We start from the raw sequence: 23,362 nt of genomic DNA on the forward strand, positions 1-23,362 counted from the left end.
CACCAAGAATATAAAAATATTTTGCGCGTAGATAATGGAGCAAACATTCATAAGATTTTATAATTAACCAAACGAATAAAAGCCTTACAAAAAATACGAATGGACCAGGAGAGGTCCATGTGAGTTACTCCCTCCGTTCACTTTTATAAGTCATTTCAGACAACTGAAAATGAGCTACTTTGCAGCCTGTCTGAAATGTCTTCAAGGCCTTATAAAAGTGAACAGAGGGAGTATCACAAAAAAAGAAGAAGAGATAAGACCATGTGTTGGCCATTTTCTATGAAACACCCTATGCCCAAAACAAAGCTACTGAAGAAACCTGTACCTACACACAAACTGCCCAGAAATCAGTATGAACCAACTCAGAGAACATGATAATAAATTCCCCCCAAGTACCATCTCAGCAGCACCAATTGGGCAAAAAATGAATCCTTTCTCTCCGTAAGATCGTCGCGTACACCCTACCCATAGAAACAATAGTGCTATCTGAATTCTGAAGTCCTTCATCCCTTCTCTGTGGAAGCAAGAGAACATGCTAGTGCTAGTACTAACTGTACCACTACCAAGTGGAGTCCATTGCTTAGAATGCACTGCCACTGAAGCATTGGGTACAAGACTGTGGAAAAGTAAATGCAGCACTTGAAGCAGAGATTGGTGTAAGCAAGAACAGTACGATCAGGGAGCAAGTTCTTATCCTCTGCAATTATAATAGGAGTCAATCAAATGGATAAAAGGACAATTGGTTGATTAGGCATGAAAACTAAAGGAGCAGCAGCAGCCCTGCAGAAAAGCAAGCACTGGTAGGGAATAATGGGCAACCAAAAAAGGAAGAACTTAATTGCATTCATCACCGGCGGCTTAAAGAGTGTATCATCATCGCTTTGATGCGCCTGCCTTTTGACACGGCGGTTAAAGGAGGAAGGAATGAATATGAAGCCCATGCGCAATCACACAAAGGAGGCTAGAAAGAAAGAAAGGTGGCGCTGCTGCTGCTATCTTTTTCTCACGCAAGCACACAAAGACTCGACCTCCTTTGCAGCAGCAGCAACCAAATCTTCTCCAATTTCAGAAACTAAAAAGATGATGATGAAGAAGAAGAATAAGAGAACACATGCTCGTTTTCATAGTCTATATGAAAGCTGAAAAGGCAAAAAATAATTTTACTGGAGCAGCAGAAGTGTAGTAACGTACATCAGAAATTCAGACGAGAATGCTCACCTCAGGGGCCGATCAGCACGCAGCACCCGAAGCCTCCCTCCCCTGATGGTACCGAGCGAGCGAGCAAGCACTGCCTCCTAACCTCCCAGCAACCAGCACACGGAGGAAGAAGGCTCTGGGAAAGAGCAGTGAGGTGGACTGGTCTGAACTCTCAAGTCTGAAGTGACTCTGGAGAAGTCTGAGGAGTGCGTGGAGGCTGGCTATGTAGGTAGGCAGGCAGGGAGGGAGGGTAGATCGATGGATTGCTTGGACCGGCAAGGCAGGCGGGCGGGGCTGCTGGCGGTACCAACCGGGAGTAGAAACAAGATTAGGTGAGGAGGACCCGGGACCTAAGCCGGAGCCATCAGATGAGAGGGGCCAAGAAGGATAGAGAGAAAGAATCAAAGCCAAAGCCAAGGCGCAAGAAGCTCCGCTCGCTACCCTGTGGAGGAAGAGACAAGGGGAACCAGCTTTTCACCGGACCTCGAAAGAGAAATCGGGAGGAGGAAGACGACGACGGATGGGTGGACGGATGGGGACGGGACCTGAGCGAGCAAGAGCAATCGGTGGTAGGTTTCCCGAACGGGGAGGGGCAGCGGGGGAGGCGTCAAGGAGCGGGCTGTCTCCTTTCACTCCTCCTCCTCCTCTTTCCCTGTCATCTTTCTTCTTCGGTGGCGAGGCGAGGATTGTGACCCGCCGGAGGCGAGAGGGTGGAAACGGCCGCCGGTGGAGTTCCGGAGCAGGGCTTTAATGGCGGCAGAGTAACTGCCCTCCGGTTTTAAGGAAGGCGCTTCAAGAAGAGCAGCCAAGGAAGCAGGGCAGTTACTAGTGCTGCCTGCGGAGAGAGGAGGGGGAAAGGCTGGGCGAAAAGGGGAGGAAGGTTTGATTGCGAGCTCGAGAGCTTGCTGGCTTTCTGCGGCGGCAGCGGGGGAGGAAAAGCCGAAACGGCCGGAGAAGAGGCAACGGCAGGCAGCAGGACTTTTGCCGGGTTGGGTTGCGGTGGCAAAGAAGATTTACGCCTGCTGCTGCTGCGCGCAGTCAGACTGAGAGCAGCAGACCATGTGAACTCGCTGCGAGGACGACGACTACTAAACTGGTGATGACGATGACGGAGCTACGCCGCTCCTACGAGCACGAAGGAGACCGGATCGCAGCCCCCGAGATTAGGAGCACGAAATTCCTTGGGGTTGGGTTGGCTATCTAGGAGATGGAGATGGACAGGTGGTTCTAAATTCCATGGAGATGTGGAGGTTTGCTTGCTGGGAATGGGGTTGGGATTTATTCCGCACTCCGGTCGGGGCGGCTGGCTGGCTGGGTTGTTGTGCGCTCCACCATCGTGGCACTGGCCGAACGTTACGGCATGGGCTTCGGCGGAGTGGACAGGACCACGACAGGACAGGGACGAGGGGCCGGGGGGCCGTCCGGGGTCACGAGCGAGCCACGGCTACTAGTAGTAGAAGTAGTAGAAAGAAAAAACGGCTACTAGAGAGTGGGGTCCACGCCTGATGTTGGTGGAAATTTTGCTGACTCAAAATAGCGTTTTGCCCTTCTCGTGGTTTTACATCTATTTTTTACTTGGCAACTTTCTATTTGTTTATTATTACTCCTTGTAATTCTTTCCGCGAAACATATCTACATATATGACATAAATCTCACACGTTACCCGCACAAGTTTCCTCTTCTCTAGTCCACGCGGCCGCATCTGGGCGGAGAGACGAAGCTCGGGGGAGGACGGAGAAGGGGAGCGGAGATGATCATCACGGCGGCCCTGGAGGAGTGGATAGGGCACATGGCGGCGGGGGACGCGGCGAAGATGGCCCGCTTCAGAGAGATCTGCGGGTGGTTTCCCGACATGGACACGCTCCACGACGCGGCGGCGATTGGGATCGCGGCGATCCGGGCGACGGGGGAGGAGCGGGCGAGGATGCTTGGAGACGGGGCTGCTCCTATCGAGATCCTTCACTGGGCTATGATGGAGGCGGAGTCGCCGGATCCGTGGCAGAGGAGGAGATGGGCTGCATATAGATCCCGTGTGTCGTCCCCCCCACATCCAGCGGAGTTTGTGGTGGGGCCGGTCATGGTGATCCTTGTACCGGGGCTGGTGGAGCAGGCGATGCAGGGGATGGGAGGAATCGCCGTGCCTCCACCAAGGAGGGGGAGAGGCGTGCGCCCGGTTCAGATGTCGCGTCGCTCTCCTCGCTTCCCTCGGCGCTCCGCGAGGATTCGGGCGCTTGCTCGCGGGCCAGGCGGGCAGTAGGAGTCACTCTGGCCGGCACCCCCTTCTGGGTGCTAGCTAGAGAGGATTTCAATGAGGAATCTTCTGCAGTGTTTGGTATGTACAATCAAACCCCCAAAGAAGTTACAGATAAATACTTTCCTTGGAATACCCTCTTTTTTCATTTTAGAGAGGATAATTATCCTAATGTAGATAGGATAGTTGCAAATTTGGCATAGGTAGGAAGAGTTAGGGATTGATTTTGAGGAGTGGGATATGGGCTGCCAGTTAGGCACAATCCTCGCTTGTGATTATGTGGGCCTCGAAGCTAGCCCTATTATGGGTAGTCTTTTGGTGGAGGTGCTTGGGAATATGCCATCACCTGCCTTTGATTATTTAGATGAGACCTTTTCCTTTGATTGGGAAGAGGAACCTCGTTCCCCCGAGCTAGGGTGAGAGAGAGAGAGAGGGAGAGAGGGAGAGAGAGACGCATAGGAGGATATGGCTGGAGCTCAGGGGAGAGGGGGGCGACAGGAACGAGGAAGAGACCATTTTAGCTACCAATATCAGAAGGAGTCTGGTGGTGGAGGTCGTGGAAGTTATAATGGAAAAAAACAAGAACAACTCGCTGGGAAATGGTAGAGATCTTAGTGGGAAGGTGGCTGGGAAGGTTTTGAATTATGGGGGGAAGTGGAGTGATTTAGGGACAGAAAACCTAGGCTGCCCCGAGCACTGCACAAGGTCCACTTCTGGCTGATCTGAATAGAATCCAGAGTGGGGATACCCAGCAGGTTAGATCCATAACACTACCAAGTGTATGTCACCAATTGGGAATTTACCTATGCAGATCCCTAAAATGGAAATGAAACAATTGTGGTTTCCCCAAATTACTCATGTTGGGGAGAAGGATCCAGCCAAGGGATCTCTTCACAACACCAACATCTTATGTGAGTGGCGACTATCCCAAACTTTTTGCCTTACTTTGGGGCTGGAGTTAACATGATAACTAATCATGGTGTGAGAGAAGCGTCTAGTGATGGTGGTACTGGTAATAGTGGAAATTCTCACTTTGTACTTATGAGTGGGCCCCAATTCCTTAGTCAAATGGATGGATCGAGGAAGATGAGAAATAATGGAGGTGAAGGAGGTGCTGGTGGGCAGAGATTGTTATGCTCTAAGTGTAAGGAAGTTGGACGTGTTAATAAAGATTGCAAGAAATATGTTCGCTGTTATGTTTATGGAAAAGAGTCACACTTGACTTAAGATTGTACCTGGTTCAAACAGATCAAACCAGTTGCCAAGTATGTAGGCTCCAATATTTGAAGTTGACTTGGATTCCATTAATATTGAATTTGTGAGATGCAAGGTTGGGCTGAGAGATATTCACAAAGTTCCCGTCTCAACTGAATTTACTACAAAAGATATGCTTATTTTTAGGGTGCTTTTTAGGTTGTTGAGCTAGTGGAACAAGAAGGGTACTCTTGCAGTGGAAAAAATAGGAAGTGGTCAGATTAACAATTCAGTGCAGGTGAGACTGATGTGGATACCCTTAGAAATGCTAAAAGGAACAAGGAAGATGAGGCTAACAAAGATATCATTAATTTAGGGAGCCTATCTTTTGCAGAATATGAAGCTAGACATGGAGCTAGGTGTACAAATGATACACTTGGTGATGGTGATCTGGGCAGACAAGACATCAGTGTTGCTATGAGTACTGAGGAGAATGGGATCGATAAGGATCTAGCTATACAGATTAAGTTGTTGGAGGAGAATAATGCTAGGCAAGCTACTAAGATAGTAATGGATGAAAAAAGATTGCTTGAGAGTGAAGGAGAGAGGAAGGATTTGCATTTTGAAATGAGGAAACAACATTTGGAGATGCAAAAACAAAACACTGATACTCGAGAGATTGTTACAGTAAGTGATGGATAAAAAGGAGGTTGAGAATGCTTATGAAGACAATATGAATATATCCGAAGAAAGTGCAATTACCCAAGATGCAGATGGCGAAGATAATAAGATTGATGAGGACAAATACCAAGAGAAATGTGGATTTTATTGCTATCCAGGAGTCTCGTTCCTTTGGTTCTGCTATGGCGGATACTATTGGTCATGACAAAATTCCTGGTATTCAAAGGGATGTTGAGTGTTAGTTGGGTGTTGTACCTAGCAGACATGATAGGCTAAAAGACAGGGAGGACCTTAGGGTGGAAGACATGCCTAAGGAGAGAGCAGCTGCTAAAGATAACTATGGTGAATCTTCTATTCCTGATCTTATGGATATTAATAACCCCTATCTTCTATCCATGACTTCTTGCATTGGAATTGATTTGGTTGTATTTTAGACATTATTGATACTAATTTGGGGATTATGAGGAAACTTGAAAATGCCAGTCTTGGTATTCATATTAATAACACCCAAAAAGGAAATTGAAGGAAATATGCCCTAGAGGCAATAATAAAGTTCTATGGAGTGTATTGCGGTGCATTTTTGGTTTTAATTTTGTTCCCTTGGATGTTAAGAGCCTTTTTACTACATGGCTATCTTCTTTTGACAAACTTAGGAAAAAGAAGATATGCGTGCATTACTATGGTCAATTTGGACTTGCGGAAATGATATTTAATTTGATTGCAAAAGGGTTGCTGATCCTTTTGGGATTCTATATGAAATTGTCATCTTATTGACTCGTGGTTCATTTTACAAATAAACAGGGAAAATCAAAGGGAGCTGATGTGGGGAGTGAGGCTTCTAGAGCGAGTATCAAGTGAAATTTATAGCGCTTGGAGAAGATGGAATCCGAGAGTGATGAGACTTATTGGTGGATAACTGTGCACATCTTGCTCTTGAAGATGGTTTCATTTCCATTGTTGTCTTTGTAGGAGATATGCCCTAGAGGCAATAAAAAATGATATTATTTATCTCCGAGTTCGTAATTATGTTTATGTTCCATGCTATAACTGCTATGGTTCTCGAGTCTGCAATAACCACGAGGCTCGGAGGAAGACTCATATGCACATGTGGAATAATAAACGGTAAAATGTATTCCTAGTCTGGCCTCTAAGACTAGCTCAAGTGTTGCATGATGGTTATGTTTTCCTGATCATGGGCATGTCTATGTCAGCAACCTTGAGGGCACAATGTTAAGAGAACATTTGTGTTGAATCGACCCGGATTGATGTTATGCTATGAGATTCATTCGTCACAAGTTTATTGGTACATAACACAGAGATGGTTAACGTTTGCATGATTCCTTAGACCATGAGAGTATCGAGTTTCTTCATGCTTGCTTCATGAACTTTGGGGTTTGTTAAACGTCATCCGTAAATGGGTGGCTATTACGGCGGCTTACGGGTTCATGGAAAAGTGTGTCAAGTAACTTGATAGCTCAAGATTGGGATTTGCTCCTCCGACGATGGAGAGATATCTCTGGGCCCTCTCGATGTTACGGTATCCATCATCGTCTGGCCAGACACTTTGTGATTTGATCACGGGGATGCCGGAACACGATAACGAGAAAAGAGAACAATACCGGTAACGAGGTAACTAGCATAGTGGACAAGTTGTTGATCCACGGGAATGCCAACATGTCTCAGCTCGGGTATTTGTAACATATCGCGAAGCAACAGGAATAGCACACGGCAACTGGAGGTTCACTCGAATATTTATTCGTGTGGGTATAGGGGTCAATATGGGTGTCCACGGCTCCGATGTTGATCATTGATCGGAAGGGGTTCCGGGTCATGTCTATACTTCACCGAACCTATAGGGTCACACGCTTAAGGGTCATCTATCTGCTGAATACTAGATAGGGAGTCTGAGAGAAAATCACCGAAAAAGTTTCGGACACCGAAAAGTTTCGGACAGCGGAATCGTACCGCAGAGAGAGGTCATCGGATGAGTTTCGATGATACCGAAAAGTTGTTTCGGGATACACCATTAAGTCAAATTGGTTTCGGCACATGCCTGATAATTCTTGGAGGATGCCAGAATCATTCTGGAAGCTTTTTGGAATTTTCTGAGATAAAAACCGGAAATGTTCCGGAGCTGCCGGAGCCACTTCAGATGCGTTTTGCAGATGAAAATCACTAAAACCGGAATTGTTTCGGAACGCGTTGAAAATCATTTTAGTGGGTACTGGAAATGTTCTTAGCCCACATAAATATTTTCAGTTCGATCAGACGCTGAAAAATGTCGTCGTGAATAGTTAAAATCAGCTTTGTGGTTACTTTATGGAAAGCCACCTTTTGGGGCTTTGCTCCAAAAGATCTTGGGGATGACATGGATGGATAGGAGCCATTTTTGGGGCCCCTCATGGGGGTGTGGCCGGCCACATGGGGTATCCCCCCTTGGGGACCCTCTAGTTCCTTGGTTTCACTCCTAGGTCCTTGTGGAAGGACTTCATTCATGTGCATTTTGGGTTTTTTGTGAAACTACCCTACCCCCTTGGGATTTCCTATAAATAGAGGTGGAGGGGCAGCCCTCCACACTCATCCCTTGCTCTCATACACATGCCATGCATTATCTGGCTTCTTCTCTCCCTCCCACGAAAAGAGTTTCGTAGAGCCGTAAGGCTGTCTGGGTTCCGGCAGGAACTAGTTCTGGACGGCGAAGCCCTGCCGGATAGATGACACCGTATGTGTGCAACTCTGTAGAGAGATCGTAGTTTCGGTCTTAGTTCGTGAGTGCCTCCCGAAGGGCTGTTCGTGTGACCGTCCGAGTTTCGAAGGTCCTCCCGAAGGGCTGTCCGAGTGACCGTTCGAGTTTCGAAGGTCCTCCCGAAGGGCTGTCCGCGACACCGTCCGGGGGGCTGTTCGACCGCCTCCCGGAGGGCTGTCTGAGGAGCAGATGAGGGTATACATCCTCGCGGTTGGGAGGTTGTAAATCCTAGCTGCGGGGATCTGCACCGCCGATCGTCATCGACTCTACTTCCCGCTGCGCTACGAGTCGGTAACGAAAAAGATCAAACCATGTATGCAGTCTCCATAGTGGTCCTGGGCTGGTGCGTAGGTCGGAAATTTTTTGTTTTCTGTCGCGTTCCCCTTCAGTGGCATCAAGAGCCGTGCTATGCGTAGATGCAGGTTTCGATCTAGAATACATGGAGATGTATGGGTATTGCATAATATAATTAGGTAGTAGATGAGATCTATTGCTGAAAATTATTTATGCGGGTGACAGATGAAATCTGTTACCCGAGGTTCTTGTTGCTTCCCTAGAATTTGCGTTTGCTCAATCTCGAGACAGCATGGTGGAATTTGACAAAGTTCTGGCAATCCGTGATCCTGATTGATCATGGAAGTGCTATCAGTTCTTTGGGTTCTGCCGTAGTCAAAAGAAAGATGAAATTCGCAGATGAAAGGGCATTGCAGATATGATCTGCACGGGGGTCATGCGTATGACGAAGTTTAGTATGGGGCTCGAGATTTAATTATCCCGTGTTTCATACACCCCGAGATGTTAATGTAGCAACTTGAATAATCATACTTGATGATAAAACGTTGGTAGCTGCGGTTTAAGTCAAAACCTTAGAAGCCACGTAAAACAAATTTTTGCATAAACCTATTAGAGGCGTCTAACTTGGTTTTGCAGGATGTGCATGTGATGTGGTATAGCAGTGCTCATACTAATTCGATTATGTATGAGATGACTATATGATGTAATTTGATTAACATGACCTGCGTGTCATGATTCGGCATGATGGCTGGAGCCATATGATTGCACTTTAATGACCTGCGTGTCAACCTTGTTGTAATGCATTATTTTGTTAGCTATAGAGATAGCAATATTATCTGGTGCATCGACAAGGTGGTGGCAATCTTCGTGAAGGTGACCACCGACGCGAATGCCGAAGACGAAGAAATGAAATACTTCTCCGTCAGAAAGGGCTATACCATATCATGCTATTATGAATTGCCTGAGATGTTTATCCCTTATGATGCACCCTTCTTGATTGCGCGGTAGTCGCTTTTATTAGGGTGATCTCTCACTTAAAATATCAAGTAGTTAGTGTTCTCCCAAGTGTAGCACCGTCACGGCACCTATCTTTTCGGGGTGCGCCATGGATGCATGGGTACGAACGATTAGAGAAGTGTGAGGCGGGTGAGGTCAGACCTCGCAGCAAGATCACTTGGTTGTCTTGACGTTCATGGCAGGATCGTCCTGAGCTCGGAACACACGCATCGAAAGATGAGCAAGAGTCACATAGAGATGTGATCGGCAAGTTGGCCTACCGATTAAAATTCCCGTTATGAGATGATGATTCTATGGCGATGAATTGAAGTCTGGATCTTGTATCACTCAAAATTAATTGTGAGAGATATTGATTTGAGTGGGAGCGCACTGTTGAATTAACATGTTTAATTCTAAGTGCAATTAATTATGAACATTGTCTAAGTGTTTCTTGCATAATAGTTGTAGAATAATGGCTCGCATTTCCACCTTCCCTATTAAAATTGAATAGCTGTTAAATATCTGGTTAAAACTTTACGATTGGTAACGTAATATGAGGATTGTCCTCAAAAGTGCCGAGAAGGACATTGTCCTATCGCATGCTTTCCGTATCCTCCCGCTAATGCTATGGATCATGTGACTCTCGTCCTTCGATCCAAAAGCTAGGATTCTGTTACAGTCAAGTGGAATATGTTTGCTTCCATGAAACCCAAACTTCGAAAGTTGGGATAGTTATATGATATTCATGGAACTGAAAATTATTTTCAGATACAAACAAAGCAATGTTTGTTTGCAAGTATTAGTAAAAGTGTTTACTATGCATTTGACTGTTGGGAAAGGGATCCAGAAGAACGCCTGTCATATAATGAAAGGTGAATAAAACAACAACTTAAAGAGAAAAGAAGTGTCCAAAGGGTGTTAGTATGACTTACACGCCTAGGAAGTCCGGGGCTAATGCCACTCTTAAGTTGGGTGCTTCTTCTGAGAGTAGGAGAAATACTAAAAGTTAAACTGTTAGAAGTATAAAGGCAAAAGGAAAGAAGACTGGAATATCCAGCTCATGTATGAATGTCATACAAGTTTTTGATGTATAGAAGGCTGGTCAAAGATATAGTTCTTGCGAATTATGGTTAAACATGTTAATCACTAATTCTTGGGTATTGTGAGTTCATCACAAAATTGCCCGCTCGATTGCATTCTGTTGCAACTCGATGTAAGAACTACTATGGCCTGAAAGACTAGCTAGAAATGAGGTTAAGGTATACACAGGGAACATAGTAAATGTTACTATACCTTCCATCGGTGTATTGCCGTCTGTATTTATTTTCATAATTCATTTAGATTTTTACAAACTCTATCCCATTGCATAAGGTATCTTGCAAGAAGGTTGTTCATAAGAGAACTTTTTATGTTCGATGTTATGAATAACACAAGGGCCATACTTTCATTATGAATGAGATGTATGTTATGAATATTGATAATAATACAATACCTCTGGGTTTACTTTCATAATTCATTTTAGAGTTTCATACACTCTAGCCCATTGCACAATGTTTGTTGCAAAAGAGTTGTTCATAAAAACAACAATTGTTGTTAAGTATTATGAATAACATGAAGGGCCATGCTTCCATCCAAGATGGCATGTATGTTATGAATATTGATGGTAATATGATACATCCATAACACTGACGCTAAATGTCGCAAGACTAAAAGAATACCACACAAGTGTGGCACTACATTTGGTCACATTGGAGAAACCGCATGGAAAATTCCACTATGATGGATTTTGAAGTCTTCTTGATTTTGAATCATCTGACACTTGCAACTTTCCTCCGAAAAGTGAAGTGACTAAAATACCATTCACAGGCCATAAGGAACGAACAACAAACTTATTAGTGATCATACATTTGATGTGTGTAGTCCGATAAGTGTTGTTAGTGGTGGATTTATTTATCTTCAGAAATGACTCAAGTAGATATATGGATATTTACTTGATGAGACGTAAGTCTGGATCTTTTGAAATCATTCGAAAGGTTCTCAAAAATGAAGTAGAAGTTATTGTAACAAGAAAATTATGTTTCTGCAATTTGATTGCACAAAGGAATATTTGAGTTACATGTTTAGCGAATGTCTGATGAGTTGTGAAAGGGATTTCATAACTTGCACCTCCCGGAACACCACTGCAAGTGGAAAGTCTGTGGAGATGTAATCAAACCATTTATGACATGGTAAGGTGAAAGATGACATAAATAAATTTGCCATTATCCCTTTTAAAGTGATGCTTTAGAGACTGCGGCTTTTACACTGAAAAGAGCTACATCGGGTCTGTTGAAATGAAGCCATGGTATGGTACGCCCAACCATGTTATATCTTTTCTTAACATTTGGAATATGGGGCTTGTGTAAAAGGTTACAAACCTATTCCAAATCAGACAAGTGCTACTTTGTAGGTTATACCAAAATGTTGGGTATTCCTCCCTCACTATACCGAGGCAAATAGTTTTGCCGCGAAACGGTGTGCTTTTAAAGAGAATGGTTCTTTCAAAAAGGTGAGTGGGAGAATAGTGCAACTCGACGAGATAAACAGTATCTACGTCATCAGATCAAAGGAAAGAGACCTTGGAAGTAATTCCAGAGTTTCCTACCGCGACTGATACGGAAGTCTCTACAATAAAATGTATGAACTTCGGTCGAACTTGCAGCTGAACCACGTAGGCAAGGCTCGTGCAAACCTCTCAGGTGCGCAAACGAGATATTGTTGTTAGACAATATTATACCTACGATACACAAGGAAGCGTTGATGGGCCCTGACTCCGGAATTGGCTAAATGCCAATACAACCCGAGTTAGTTTCCATATAAGTGATTCAAGATTAAAACCTTGATAAACCTTTCGGAAGACTTAGAGTCTAAAGAATATTTATGGAACTTAAAACTGATATGGATAAAATGTTTTATCCATAAAGCTCGACTTGTTGGAATAACAAGTTCAAGAGTTGACTACGATGAGGTTGTTTTCATCGTAGCGATGCTTAAAGTCGGTTCGGGTTGAACTAGCAATTAATACATATTTCAATCATGAGATATGAAACATGGATGATAAAAGGATTTCCATCTGATGGAAATGAAAGCTAGGACTTGTATATGATACAGTCCAAAGTAATTTATCGATCTAGAGGATGCTAGTAGGTATGCAAACTTCAGAGTTCCAGCAATGGACAGAAGAGAGCAAAATGGAGTTGGAATCTTCGGGTTTTGATGAAATGGTCAAAGGGGTTTTGACTTCATCAATGGGTAACGAAGATGCTTGTAATTCAAGAAAGTAAGTGGGAGCGTAATAATATTTCTAAAAACCTTATGTGCTTGGCACATTGGTAATTGGAAATAAATTTCTTGACACAAATTAGGACTTCATTTGAAAATAGTTTTTCGATGAAGTGCTTAGGCTAAATAGCCTCAATATTAGGCATGATGATCTATGGAGATAGATTTACCTAATGGGGCTAAGCAATGAATACATATTGACAAGATGCTAAAACCTTTTAGCATTTAAAACGCCAAGGAGTGATTCTTGCCAAAGTCACATGGAAAGAGTTTTTGCAAGACTCGATGTCCCAAAACACTGATGAGTAAAATACATGATGCAGATTCCACACACTTTTGTGTTTGGATTAATCATGTATTCCATGGTATGTAAAACAACCAGATATGTCCGATACTCCCATGGTGTTGCGAGTATGGATACTAAAGTGATCAAAGTACTGATCGTGGGACAACAGTGAAAGATGTCATTGAGTACTAGAGTAAGTACTGATGATATGTTTTCTTGCAAGCGGAGATCATGAAGAGTTCGTTGTAAAATGTTACATCGATAGTCTTCATCTTTTCACCGTGCGATTTTCGATTTAAGTTAAGGGTTTTGTGTAACACACATTGTGGTGGCACAGTTAGTTGGAATTTGTTCAAACTAGTTACTGTGGCAAATTCTATAACAAGGGCTAAGTATGTTGACGCTTTAGAAGCGACAAAGAAGATGTTGAATCATATAGTTCATTCATGAACTTAGTATAGTTCCAAGATGGATTTTGACAATGGGACACTACTGCAGGTAGTTGCTCCAAAACTCAGTCTGAGGAATCCAGGTTTGACCTGTGATTCACATACATACAAAGCCAAGTCCACACAAAATATGAATTTTTTGAAAACGTGAAAACACGAGGACATGCAATGATACACACGGAACTGAAGTCGTCAGATCCGTTGGACATCAGGCTATACCACAAGCGAAGCATATTTACACCGGTGTGCCACAGGTGTAAAGTGCATTAGCATTAACTAGATTATTGACTCTAGTGCAAGTGGGAGTCTGTAGGAGATATGCCCTAGAGGCAATAATAAATGATATTATTTATCTCCGAGTTCATAATTATGTTTATGTTCCATGCTATAACTGCTATGGTTCTCGAGTCTGCAATAACCACGAGGCTCGGAGGAAGACTCATATGCACGTGTGGAATAATAAACGGTAAAATGTATTCCTAGTCTGGCCTCTAAGACTAGCTCAAGTGTTGCATGATGGTTATGTTTTCCTGATCATGGGCATGTCTATGTTACCAACCTTGAGGGCATAATGTTAAGAGAACATTTGTGTTGAATCGACCCGGCATGATGTTATGCTATCAGATTCATTCGTCACAAGTTTATTGGTACATAACACAGAGATGGTTAACGTTTGCATGATTCCTTAGACCATGAGAGTATCGAGTTTCTTCATGCTTGCTTCATGAACTTTGGGGTTTGTTAAACGTCATCCGTAAATGGGTGGCTATTACGGCGGCTTACGGGTTCATGGAAAAGTGTGTCAAGTAACTTGATAGCTCAAGATTGGGATTTGCTCCTCCGACGATGGAGAGATATCTCTGGGCCCTCTCGATGTTACGGTATCCATCATCGTCTGGCCAGACACTTTGTGATTTGATCACGGGGATGCCGGAACACGATAACGAGAAAAGAGAACAATACCGGTAACGAGGTAACTAGCATAGTGGACAAGTTGTTGATCCACGGGAATGCCAACATGTCTCACCTCGGGTATTTGTAACATATCGCGAAGCAACATGAATAGCACACGGCAACTGGAGGTTCACTCGAATATTTATTCATGTGGGTATAGGGGTCAATATGGGTGTCCACGGCTCCGATGTTGATCATTGATCTGAAGGGGTTCCGGGTCATGTCTATACTTCACCGAACCTATAGGGTCACACGCTTAAGGGTCATCTATCTGCTGAATACTAGATAGGGAGTCTGAGAGAAAATCACCGAAAAAGTTTCGGACACCGAAAAGTTTCGGACAGCGGAATCGTACCGCAGAGAGAGGTCATCGGATGAGTTTCGATGATACCGAAAAGTTGTTTCGGGATACACCATTAAGTCAAATTGGTTTCGGCACATGCCTGATAATTCTTGGAGGATGCCAGAATCATTCTGGAAGCTTTTTGGAATTTTCTGAGATAAAAACCGGAAATGTTCCGGAGCTGCCGGAGCCACTTCAGATGCGTTTTGCAGATGAAAATCACTAAAACCGGAATTGTTTCGGAACGCGTTGAAAATCATTTTAGTGGGTACTGGAAATGTTCTTAGCCCACATAAATATTTTCAGTTCGATCAGACGCTGAAAAATGTCGTCGTGAATAGTGAAAATCAGCTTTGTGGTTACTTTATGGAAAGCCACCTTTTGGGGCTTTGCTCCAAAAGATCTTGGGGATGACATGGATGGATAGGAGCCATTTTTGGGGCCCCTCATGGGGGTGTGGCCGGCCACATGGGGTATCCCCCCTTGGGGACCCTCTAGTTCCTTGGTTTCACTCCTAGGTCCTTGTGGAAGGACTTCATTCATGTGCATTTTGGGTTTTTTGTGAAACTACCCTACCCCCTTGGGATTTCCTATAAATAGAGGTGGAGGGGCAGCCCTCCACACTCATCCCTTGCTCTCATACACATGCCATGCATTATCTGGCTTCTTCTCTCCCTCCCACGAAAAGAGTTTCGTAGAGCCGTAAGGCTGTCTGGGTTCCGGCAGGAACTAGTTCTGGACGGCGAAGCCCTGCCGGATAGATGACACCGTATGTGTGCAACTCTGTAGAGAGATCGTAGTTTCGGTCTTAGTTCGTGAGTGCCTCCCGAAGGGCTGTCCGTGTGACCGTACGAGTTTCGAAGGTCCTCCCGAAGGGCTGTCCGAGTGACCGTTCGAGTTTCGAAGGTCCTCCCGAAGGGCTGTCCGCGACACCGTCCGGGGGGCTGTTCGACCGCCTCCCGGAGGGCTGTCTGAGGAGCAGATGAGGGTATACATCCTCGCGGTTGGGAGGTTGTAAATCCTAGCTGCGGGGATCTGCACCGCCGATCGTCATCGACTCTACTTCCCGCTGCGCTACGAGTCGGTAACGAAAAAGATCAAACCATGTATGCAGTCTCCATAGTGGTCCTGGGCTGGTGCGTAGGTCGGAAATTTTTTGTTTTCTGCTGCGTTCCCTACAGTGGCATCAAGAGCCGTGCTATGCGTAGATGCAGGTTTCGATCTAGAATACATGGAGATGTATGGGTATTGCATAATATAATTAGGTAGTAGATGAGATCTATTGCTGAAAATTATTTATGCGGGTGACAGATGAAATCTGTTACCCGAGGTTCTTGTTGCTTCCCTAGAATTTGCGTTTGCTCAATCTCGAGACAGCATGGTGGAATTTGACAAAGTTCTGGCAATCCGTGATCCTGATTGATCATGGAAGTGCTATCAGTTCTTTGGGTTCTGCCGTAGTCAAAAGAAAGATGAAATTCGCAGATGAAAGGGCATTGCAGATATGATCTGCATGGGGGTCATGCGTATGACGAAGTTTAGTATGGGGCTCGAGATTTAATTATCCCGTGTTTCATACACCCCGAGATGTTAATGTAGCAACTTGAATAATCATACTTGATGATAAAACGTTGGTAGCTGCGGTTTAAGTCAAAACCTTAGAAGCCACGTAAAATAAAATTTTGCATAAACCTATTAGAGGCGTCTAACTTGGTTTTGCAGGATGTGCATGTGATGTGGTATAGCAGTGCTCATACTAATTCGATTATGTATGAGATGACTATATGATGTAATTTGATTAACATGACCTGCGTGTCATGATTCGGCATGATGGCTGGAGCCATATGATTGCACTTTAATGACCTGCGTGTCAACCTTGTTGTAATGCATTATTTTGTTAGCTATAGAGATAGCAATATTATCTGGTGCATCGACAAGGTGGTGGCAATCTTCGCGAAGGTGAACACCGACGCGAATGCCAAAGATGAAGAAATGAAATACTTCTCCGTCAGAAAGGGCTATACCATATCATGCTATTATGAATTGCCTGAGATGTTTATCCCTTATGATGCACCCTTCTTGATTGCGCGGTAGTCGCTTTTATTAGGGTGATCTCTCACTTAAAATATCAAGTAGTTAGTGTTCTCCCAAGTGTAGCACCATCACGGCACCTATCTTTTCGGGGTGCGCCATGGATGCATGGGTACGAACGATTAGAGAAGTGTGAGGCGGGTGAGGTCAGACCTCGCAGCAAGATCACTTGGTTGTCTTGACGTTCATGGCAGGATCGTCCTGAGCTCGGAACACACGCATCGAAAGATGAGCAAGAGTCACATAGAGATGTGATCGGCAAGTTGGCCTACCGATTAAAATTCCCGTTATGAGATGATGATTCTATGGCGATGAATTGAAGTCTGGATCTTGTATCACTCAAAATTAATTGTGAGAGATATTGATTTTAGTGGGAGCGCACTGTTGAATTAACATGTTTAATTCTCAGTGCAATTAATTATGAACACTGTCTAAGAGTTTCTTGCATAATAGTTGTAGAATAATGGCTCGCATTTCCACCTTCCCTATTAAAATTGAATAGCTGTTAAATATCTGGTTAAAACTTTACGATTGGTAACGTAATATGAGGATTGTCCTCAAAAGTGCCGAGAAGGACTTTGTCCTATCGCATGCTTTCTGTATCCTCCCGCTAATGCTATGGATCATGTGACTCTCGTCCTTCGATCCAAAAGCTAGAATTCTGTTACAGTCAAGTGGAATATGTTTGCTTCCATGAAACCCAAACTTCGAAAGTTGGGATAGTTATATGATATTCATGGAACTGAAAATTATTTTCAGATACAAACAAAGCAATGTTTGTTTGCAAGTATTAGTAAAAGTGTTTACTATGCATTTGACTGTTGGGAAAGGGATCCAGAAGAACGCCTATCATATAATGAAAGGTGAATAAAACAACAACTTAAAGAGAAAGGAAGTGTCCAAAGGGTGTTAGTATGACTTACACGCCTAGGAAGTCCGGGGCTAATGCCACTCTTAAGTTGGGTGCTTCTTCTGAGAGTAGGAGAAATACTAAAAGTTAAACTGTTAGAAGTATAAAGGCAAAAGGAAAGAAGACTGGAATATCCAGCTCATGTATGAATGTCATACAAGTTTTTGATGTATAGAAGGCTGGTCAAAGATATAGTTCTTGCGAATTATGGTTAAACATGTTAATCACTAATTCTTGGGTATTGTGAGTTCATCACAAAATTGCCCGCTCGATTGCATTCTGTTGCAACTCGATGTAAGAACTACTATGGCCTGAAAGACTAGCTAGAAATGAGGTTAAGGTATACACAGGGAACATAGTAAATGTTACTATACCTTCCATCGGTGTATTGCCGTCTGTATTTATTTTCATAATTCATTTAGATTTTTACAAACTCTATCCCATTGCATAAGGTATCTTGCAAGAAGGTTGTTCATAAGAGAACTTTTTATGTTCGATGTTATGAATAACACAAGGGCCATACTTTCATTATGAATGAGATGTATGTTATGAATATTGATAATAATACAATACCTCTGGGTTTACTTTCATAATTCATTTTAGAGTTTCATACACTCTAGCCCATTGCACAATGTTTGTTGCAAAAGAGTTGTTCATAAAAACAACAATTGTTGTTAAGTATTATGAATAACATGAAGGGCCATGCTTCCATCCAAGATGGCATGTATGTTATGAATATTGATGGTAATATGATACATCCATAACACTGACGCTAAATGTCGCAAGACTAAAAGAATACCACACAAGTGTGGCACTACATTTGGTCACATTGGAGAAACCGCATGGAAAATTCCACTATGATGGATTTTGAAGTCTTCTTGATTTTGAATCATCTGACACTTGCAACTTTCCTCCGAAAAGTGAAGTGACTAAAATACCATTCACAGGCCATAAGGAACGAACAACAAACTTATTAGTGATCATACATTTGATGTGTGTAGTCCGATAAGTGTTGTTAGTGGTGGATTTATTTATCTTCAGAAATGACTCAAGTAGATATATGGATATTTACTTGATGAGACGTAAGTCTGGATCTTTTGAAATCATTCGAAAGGTTCTCAAAAATGAAGTAGAAGTTATTGTAACAAGAAAATTATGTTTCTGCAATTTGATTGCACAAAGGAATATTTGAGTTACATGTTTAGCGAATGTCTGATGAGTTGTGAAAGGGATTTCATAACTTGCACCTCCCGGAACACCACTGCAAGTGGAAAGTCTGTGGAGATGTAATCAAACCATTTATGACATGGTAAGGTGAAAGATGACATAAATAAATTTGCCATTATCCCTTTTAAAGTGATGCTTTAGAGACTGCGGCTTTTACACTGAAAAGAGCTACATCGGGTCTGTTGAAATGAAGCCATGGTATGGTACGCCCAACCATGTTATATCTTTTCTTAACATTTGGAATATGGGGCTTGTGTAAAAGGTTACAAACCTATTCCAAATCAGACAAGTGCTACTTTGTAGGTTATACCAAAATGTTGGGTATTCCTCCCTCACTATACCGAGGCAAATAGTTTTGCCGCGAAACGGTGTGCTTTTAAAGAGAATGGTTCTTTCAAAAAGGTGAGTGGGAGAATAGTGCAACTCGACGAGATAAACAGTATCTACGTCATCAGATCAAAGGAAAGAGACCTTGGAAGTAATTCCAGAGTTTCCTACCGCGACTGATACGGAAGTCTCTACAATAAAATGTATGAACTTCGGTCGAACTTGCAGCTGAACCACGTAGGCAAGGCTCGTGCAAACCTCTCAGGTGCGCAAACGAGATATTGTTGTTAGACAATATTATACCTACGATACACAAGGAAGCGTTGATGGGCCCTGACTCCGGAATTGGCTAAATGCCAATACAACCCGAGTTAGTTTCCATATAAGTGATTCAAGATTAAAACCTTGATAAACCTTTCGGAAGACTTAGAGTCTAAAGAATATTTATGGAACTTAAAACTGATATGGATAAAATGTTTTATCCATAAAGCTCGACTTGTTGGAATAACAAGTTCAAGAGTTGACTACGATGAGGTTGTTTTCATCGTAGCGATGCTTAAAGTCGGTTCGGGTTGAACTAGCAATTAATACATATTTCAATCATGAGATATGAAACATGGATGATAAAAGGATTTCCATCTGATGGAAATGAAAGCTAGGACTTGTATATGATACAGTCCAAAGTAATTTATCGATCTAGAGGATGCTAGTAGGTATGCAAACTTCAGAGTTCCAGCAATTGACAGAAGAGAGCAAAATGGAGTTGGAATCTTCGGGTTTTGATGAAATGGTCAAAGGGGTTTTGACTTCATCAATGGGTAACGAAGATGCTTGTAATTCAAGAAAGTAAGTGGGAGCGTAATAATATTTCTAAAAACCTTATGTGCTTGGCACATTGGTAATTGGAAATAAATTTCTTGACACAAATTAGGACTTCATTTGAAAATAGTTTTTCGATGAAGTGCTTAGGCTAAATAGCCTCAATATTAGGCATGATGATCTATGGAGATAGATTTACCTAATGGGGCTAAGCAATGAATACATATTGACAAGATGCTAAAACCTTTTAGCATTTAAAACGCCAAGGAGTGATTCTTGCCAAAGTCACATGGAAAGAGTTTTTGCAAGACTCGGTGTCCCAAAACACTGATGAGTAAAATACATGATGCAGATTCCACACACTTTTGTGTTTGGATTAATCATGTATTCCATGGTATGTAAAACAACCAGATATGTCCGATACTCCCAAGGTGTTGCGAGTATGGATACCAAAGTGATCAAATTACTGATCATGGGACAACAGTGAAAGATGTCACAGAGTACTAGAGTAAGTACTGATGACATGGTTTTCTCGCAAGTAGAGATCATGAAGAGTTCGTTGTAAAATGTTACATCGATAGAGTCTTCATCTTTTCTCCATGCGATTTTCGATTTAAATTAAGGGTTTTGTGTAACACACAATGTGGTGGCACAGTTAGTTGGAATTTGTTCAAACTAGTTACTGTGGCGAATTCTATAACAAGGGCTAAGTATGTTGACGCTTTAGAAGCGACAAAGAAGATGTTGAATCATATAGTTCATTCATGAACTTAGTATAGTTCCAAGATGGCTTTTGACAATGGGACACTACTGCAGGTAGTTGCTCCATAACTCAGTCTGAGGAATCCAGGTTCGACCTGTGATTCACATACATACAAAGCCAAGTCCACACAAAATATGAATTTTGTGAAAACGTCAAAACGCGAGGACATGCAAAGATACACACGGAACTGAAGTCGTCAGATCCGTTGGACATCAGGCTATACCACAAGCGAAGCATATTTACACCGGTGTGCCACAGGTGTGAAGTGCATTAGCATAAGCTAGATTATTGACTCTAGTGCAAGTGGGAGTCTGTAGGAGATATGCCCTAGAGGCAATAATAAATGATATTATTTATCTCCGAGTTCATAATTATGTTTATGTTCCATGCTATAACTGCAATGATTCTCGAGTCTACAATATCCACGAGGCTCGGAGGAAGACTCAAATGCACGTGTGGAATAATAAACGGTAAGAAGTATTCCTAGTCTGGCCTCTAAGACTAGCTCAAGTGTTGCATGATGATTCTGTTTTCCTGGTCATGGGCATGTCTATGCCAGCAACTTTGAGGGCACAATGTTAAGAGAACATTTGTGTTGAATCGACCCGGATTGATGTTATGCTATGAGATTCATTCGTCACAAGTTTATTGGTTCATAACACAGAGATGGTTAACGTTTGCATGATTCCTTAGACCATGAGAGTATCGAGTTTCTTCATGCTTGCTTCATGAACTTTGGGGTTTGTTAAACGTCATCCGTAAATGGGTGGCTATTACGGCGGCTTACGGGTTCATGGAAAAGTGTGTCAAGTAACTTGATAGCTCAAGATTGGGATTTGCTCCTCCGACGATGGAGAGATATCTCTGGGCCCTCTCGATGTTACGGTATCCATCATCGTCTGGCCAGACACTTTGTGATTTGATCACGGGGATGCCGGAACACGATAACGAGAAAAGAGAACAATACCGGTAACGAGGTAACTAGTATAGTGGACAAGTTGTTGATCCACGGGAATGCCAACATGTCTCACCTCGGGTATTTGTAACATATCGCGAAGCAACAGGAATAGCACGCGGCAACTGGAGGTTCACTCGAATATTTATTCGTGTGGGTATAGGGGTCAATATGGGTGTCCACGGCTCCGATGTTGATCATTGATCGGAAGGGGTTCCGGGTCATGTCTATACTTCACCGAACCTATAGGGTCACACGCTTAAGGGTCATCTATCTGCTGAATACTAGACAGGGAGTCTGAGAGAAAATCACCGAAAAAGTTTCGGACACCGAAAAGTTTCGGACAGCGGAATCGTACCGCAGAGAGAGGTCATCGGATAAGTTTCGATGATACCGAAAAGTTGTTTCGGGATACACCATTAAGTCAAATTGGTTTCGGCACATGCCTGATAATTCTTGGAGGATGCCAGAATCATTCTGGAAGCTTTTTGGAATTTTCTGAGATAAAAACTGGAAATGTTCCGGAGCTGCCGGAGCCACTTCAGATGCGTTTCACAGATGAAAATCACTAAAACCGGAATTGTTTCGGAACGCGTTGAAAATCATTTTAGTGGGTACTGGAAATGTTCTTAGCCCACATAAATATTTTCAGTTCGATCAGACGCTGAAAAATGTCGTCGTGAATAGTGAAAATCAGCTTTATGGTTACTTTATGGAAAGCCACCTTTTGGGGCTTTGCTCCAAAAGATCTTGGGGATGACATGGATGGATAGGAGCCATTTTTGGGGCCCCTCATGGGGGTGTGGCCGGCCACATGGGGTATCCCCCCTTGGGGACCCTCTAGTTCCTTGGTTTCACTCCTAGGTCCTTGTGGAAGGACTTCATTCATGTGCATTTTGGGTTTTTTGTGAAACTACCCTACCCCCTTGGGATTTCCTATAAATAGAGGTGGAGGGGCAGCCCTCCACACTCATCCCTTGCTCTCATACACATGCCATGCATTATCTGGCTTCTTCTCTCCCTCCCACGAAAAGAGTTTCGTAGAGCCGTAAGGCTGTCTGGGTTCCGGCAGGAACTAGTTCTGGACGGCGAAGCCCTGCCGGATAGATGACACCGTATGTGTGCAACTCTGTAGAGAGATCGTAGTTTCGGTCTTAGTTCGTGAGTGCCTCCCAAAGGGCTGTTCGTGTGACCGTCCGAGTTTCGAAGGTCCTCCCGAAGGGCTGTCCGAGTGACCGTTCGAGTTTCGAAGGTCCTCCCGAAGGGCTGTCCGCGACACCGTCCGGGGGGCTGTTCGACCGCCTCCCGGAGGACTGTCTGAGGAGCAGATGAGGGTATACATCCTCGCGGTTGGGAGGTTGTAAATCCTAGCTGCGGGGATCTGCACCGCCGATCGTCATCGACTCTACTTCCCGCTGCGCTACGAGTCGGTAACGAAAAAGATCAAACCATGTATGCAGTCTCCATAGTGGTCCTGGGCTGGTGCGTAGGTCGGAAAATTTTTGTTTTCTGCTGCGTTCCCCTACAGTCTTGCTCTAGCTTTAGACTTGATGTTACT

The 23,362-nt window shown here is 43.4% G+C and overlaps 2 protein-coding genes across 2 annotated transcripts in view; one reads left to right on the top strand and one right to left on the bottom strand.

Moving 5' to 3' along the window:
* The window catches only part of LOC123098965 (uncharacterized), a 6,098-nt gene extending 3,513 nt beyond the window's left edge, over positions 1-2,585 (bottom strand). The window contains exon 1 of the mRNA XM_044521061.1: positions 1,219-2,585. The gene's annotated coding sequence lies outside the window, so the exon portion shown is untranslated. The remainder of the gene's footprint in view (positions 1-1,218) is intronic.
* A 299-nt stretch (positions 2,586-2,884) lies between these two features.
* LOC123098966 (uncharacterized) lies at positions 2,885-6,355 on the top strand. Its single transcript, XM_044521062.1, has 2 exons — positions 2,885-3,529; positions 6,125-6,355. The coding sequence occupies exon 1, from the start codon at positions 2,948-2,950 to the stop codon at positions 3,452-3,454; it is 507 nt and encodes a 168-aa protein (XP_044376997.1). The 5' UTR covers positions 2,885-2,947; the 3' UTR covers positions 3,455-3,529; positions 6,125-6,355.
* Positions 6,356-23,362: the final 17,007 nt, after the last annotated feature.

This window comes from Triticum aestivum, chromosome 4D (genome assembly GCF_018294505.1).
Source record: "Triticum aestivum cultivar Chinese Spring chromosome 4D, IWGSC CS RefSeq v2.1, whole genome shotgun sequence".
Lineage (NCBI taxonomy): Eukaryota > Viridiplantae > Streptophyta > Magnoliopsida > Poales > Poaceae > Triticum > Triticum aestivum.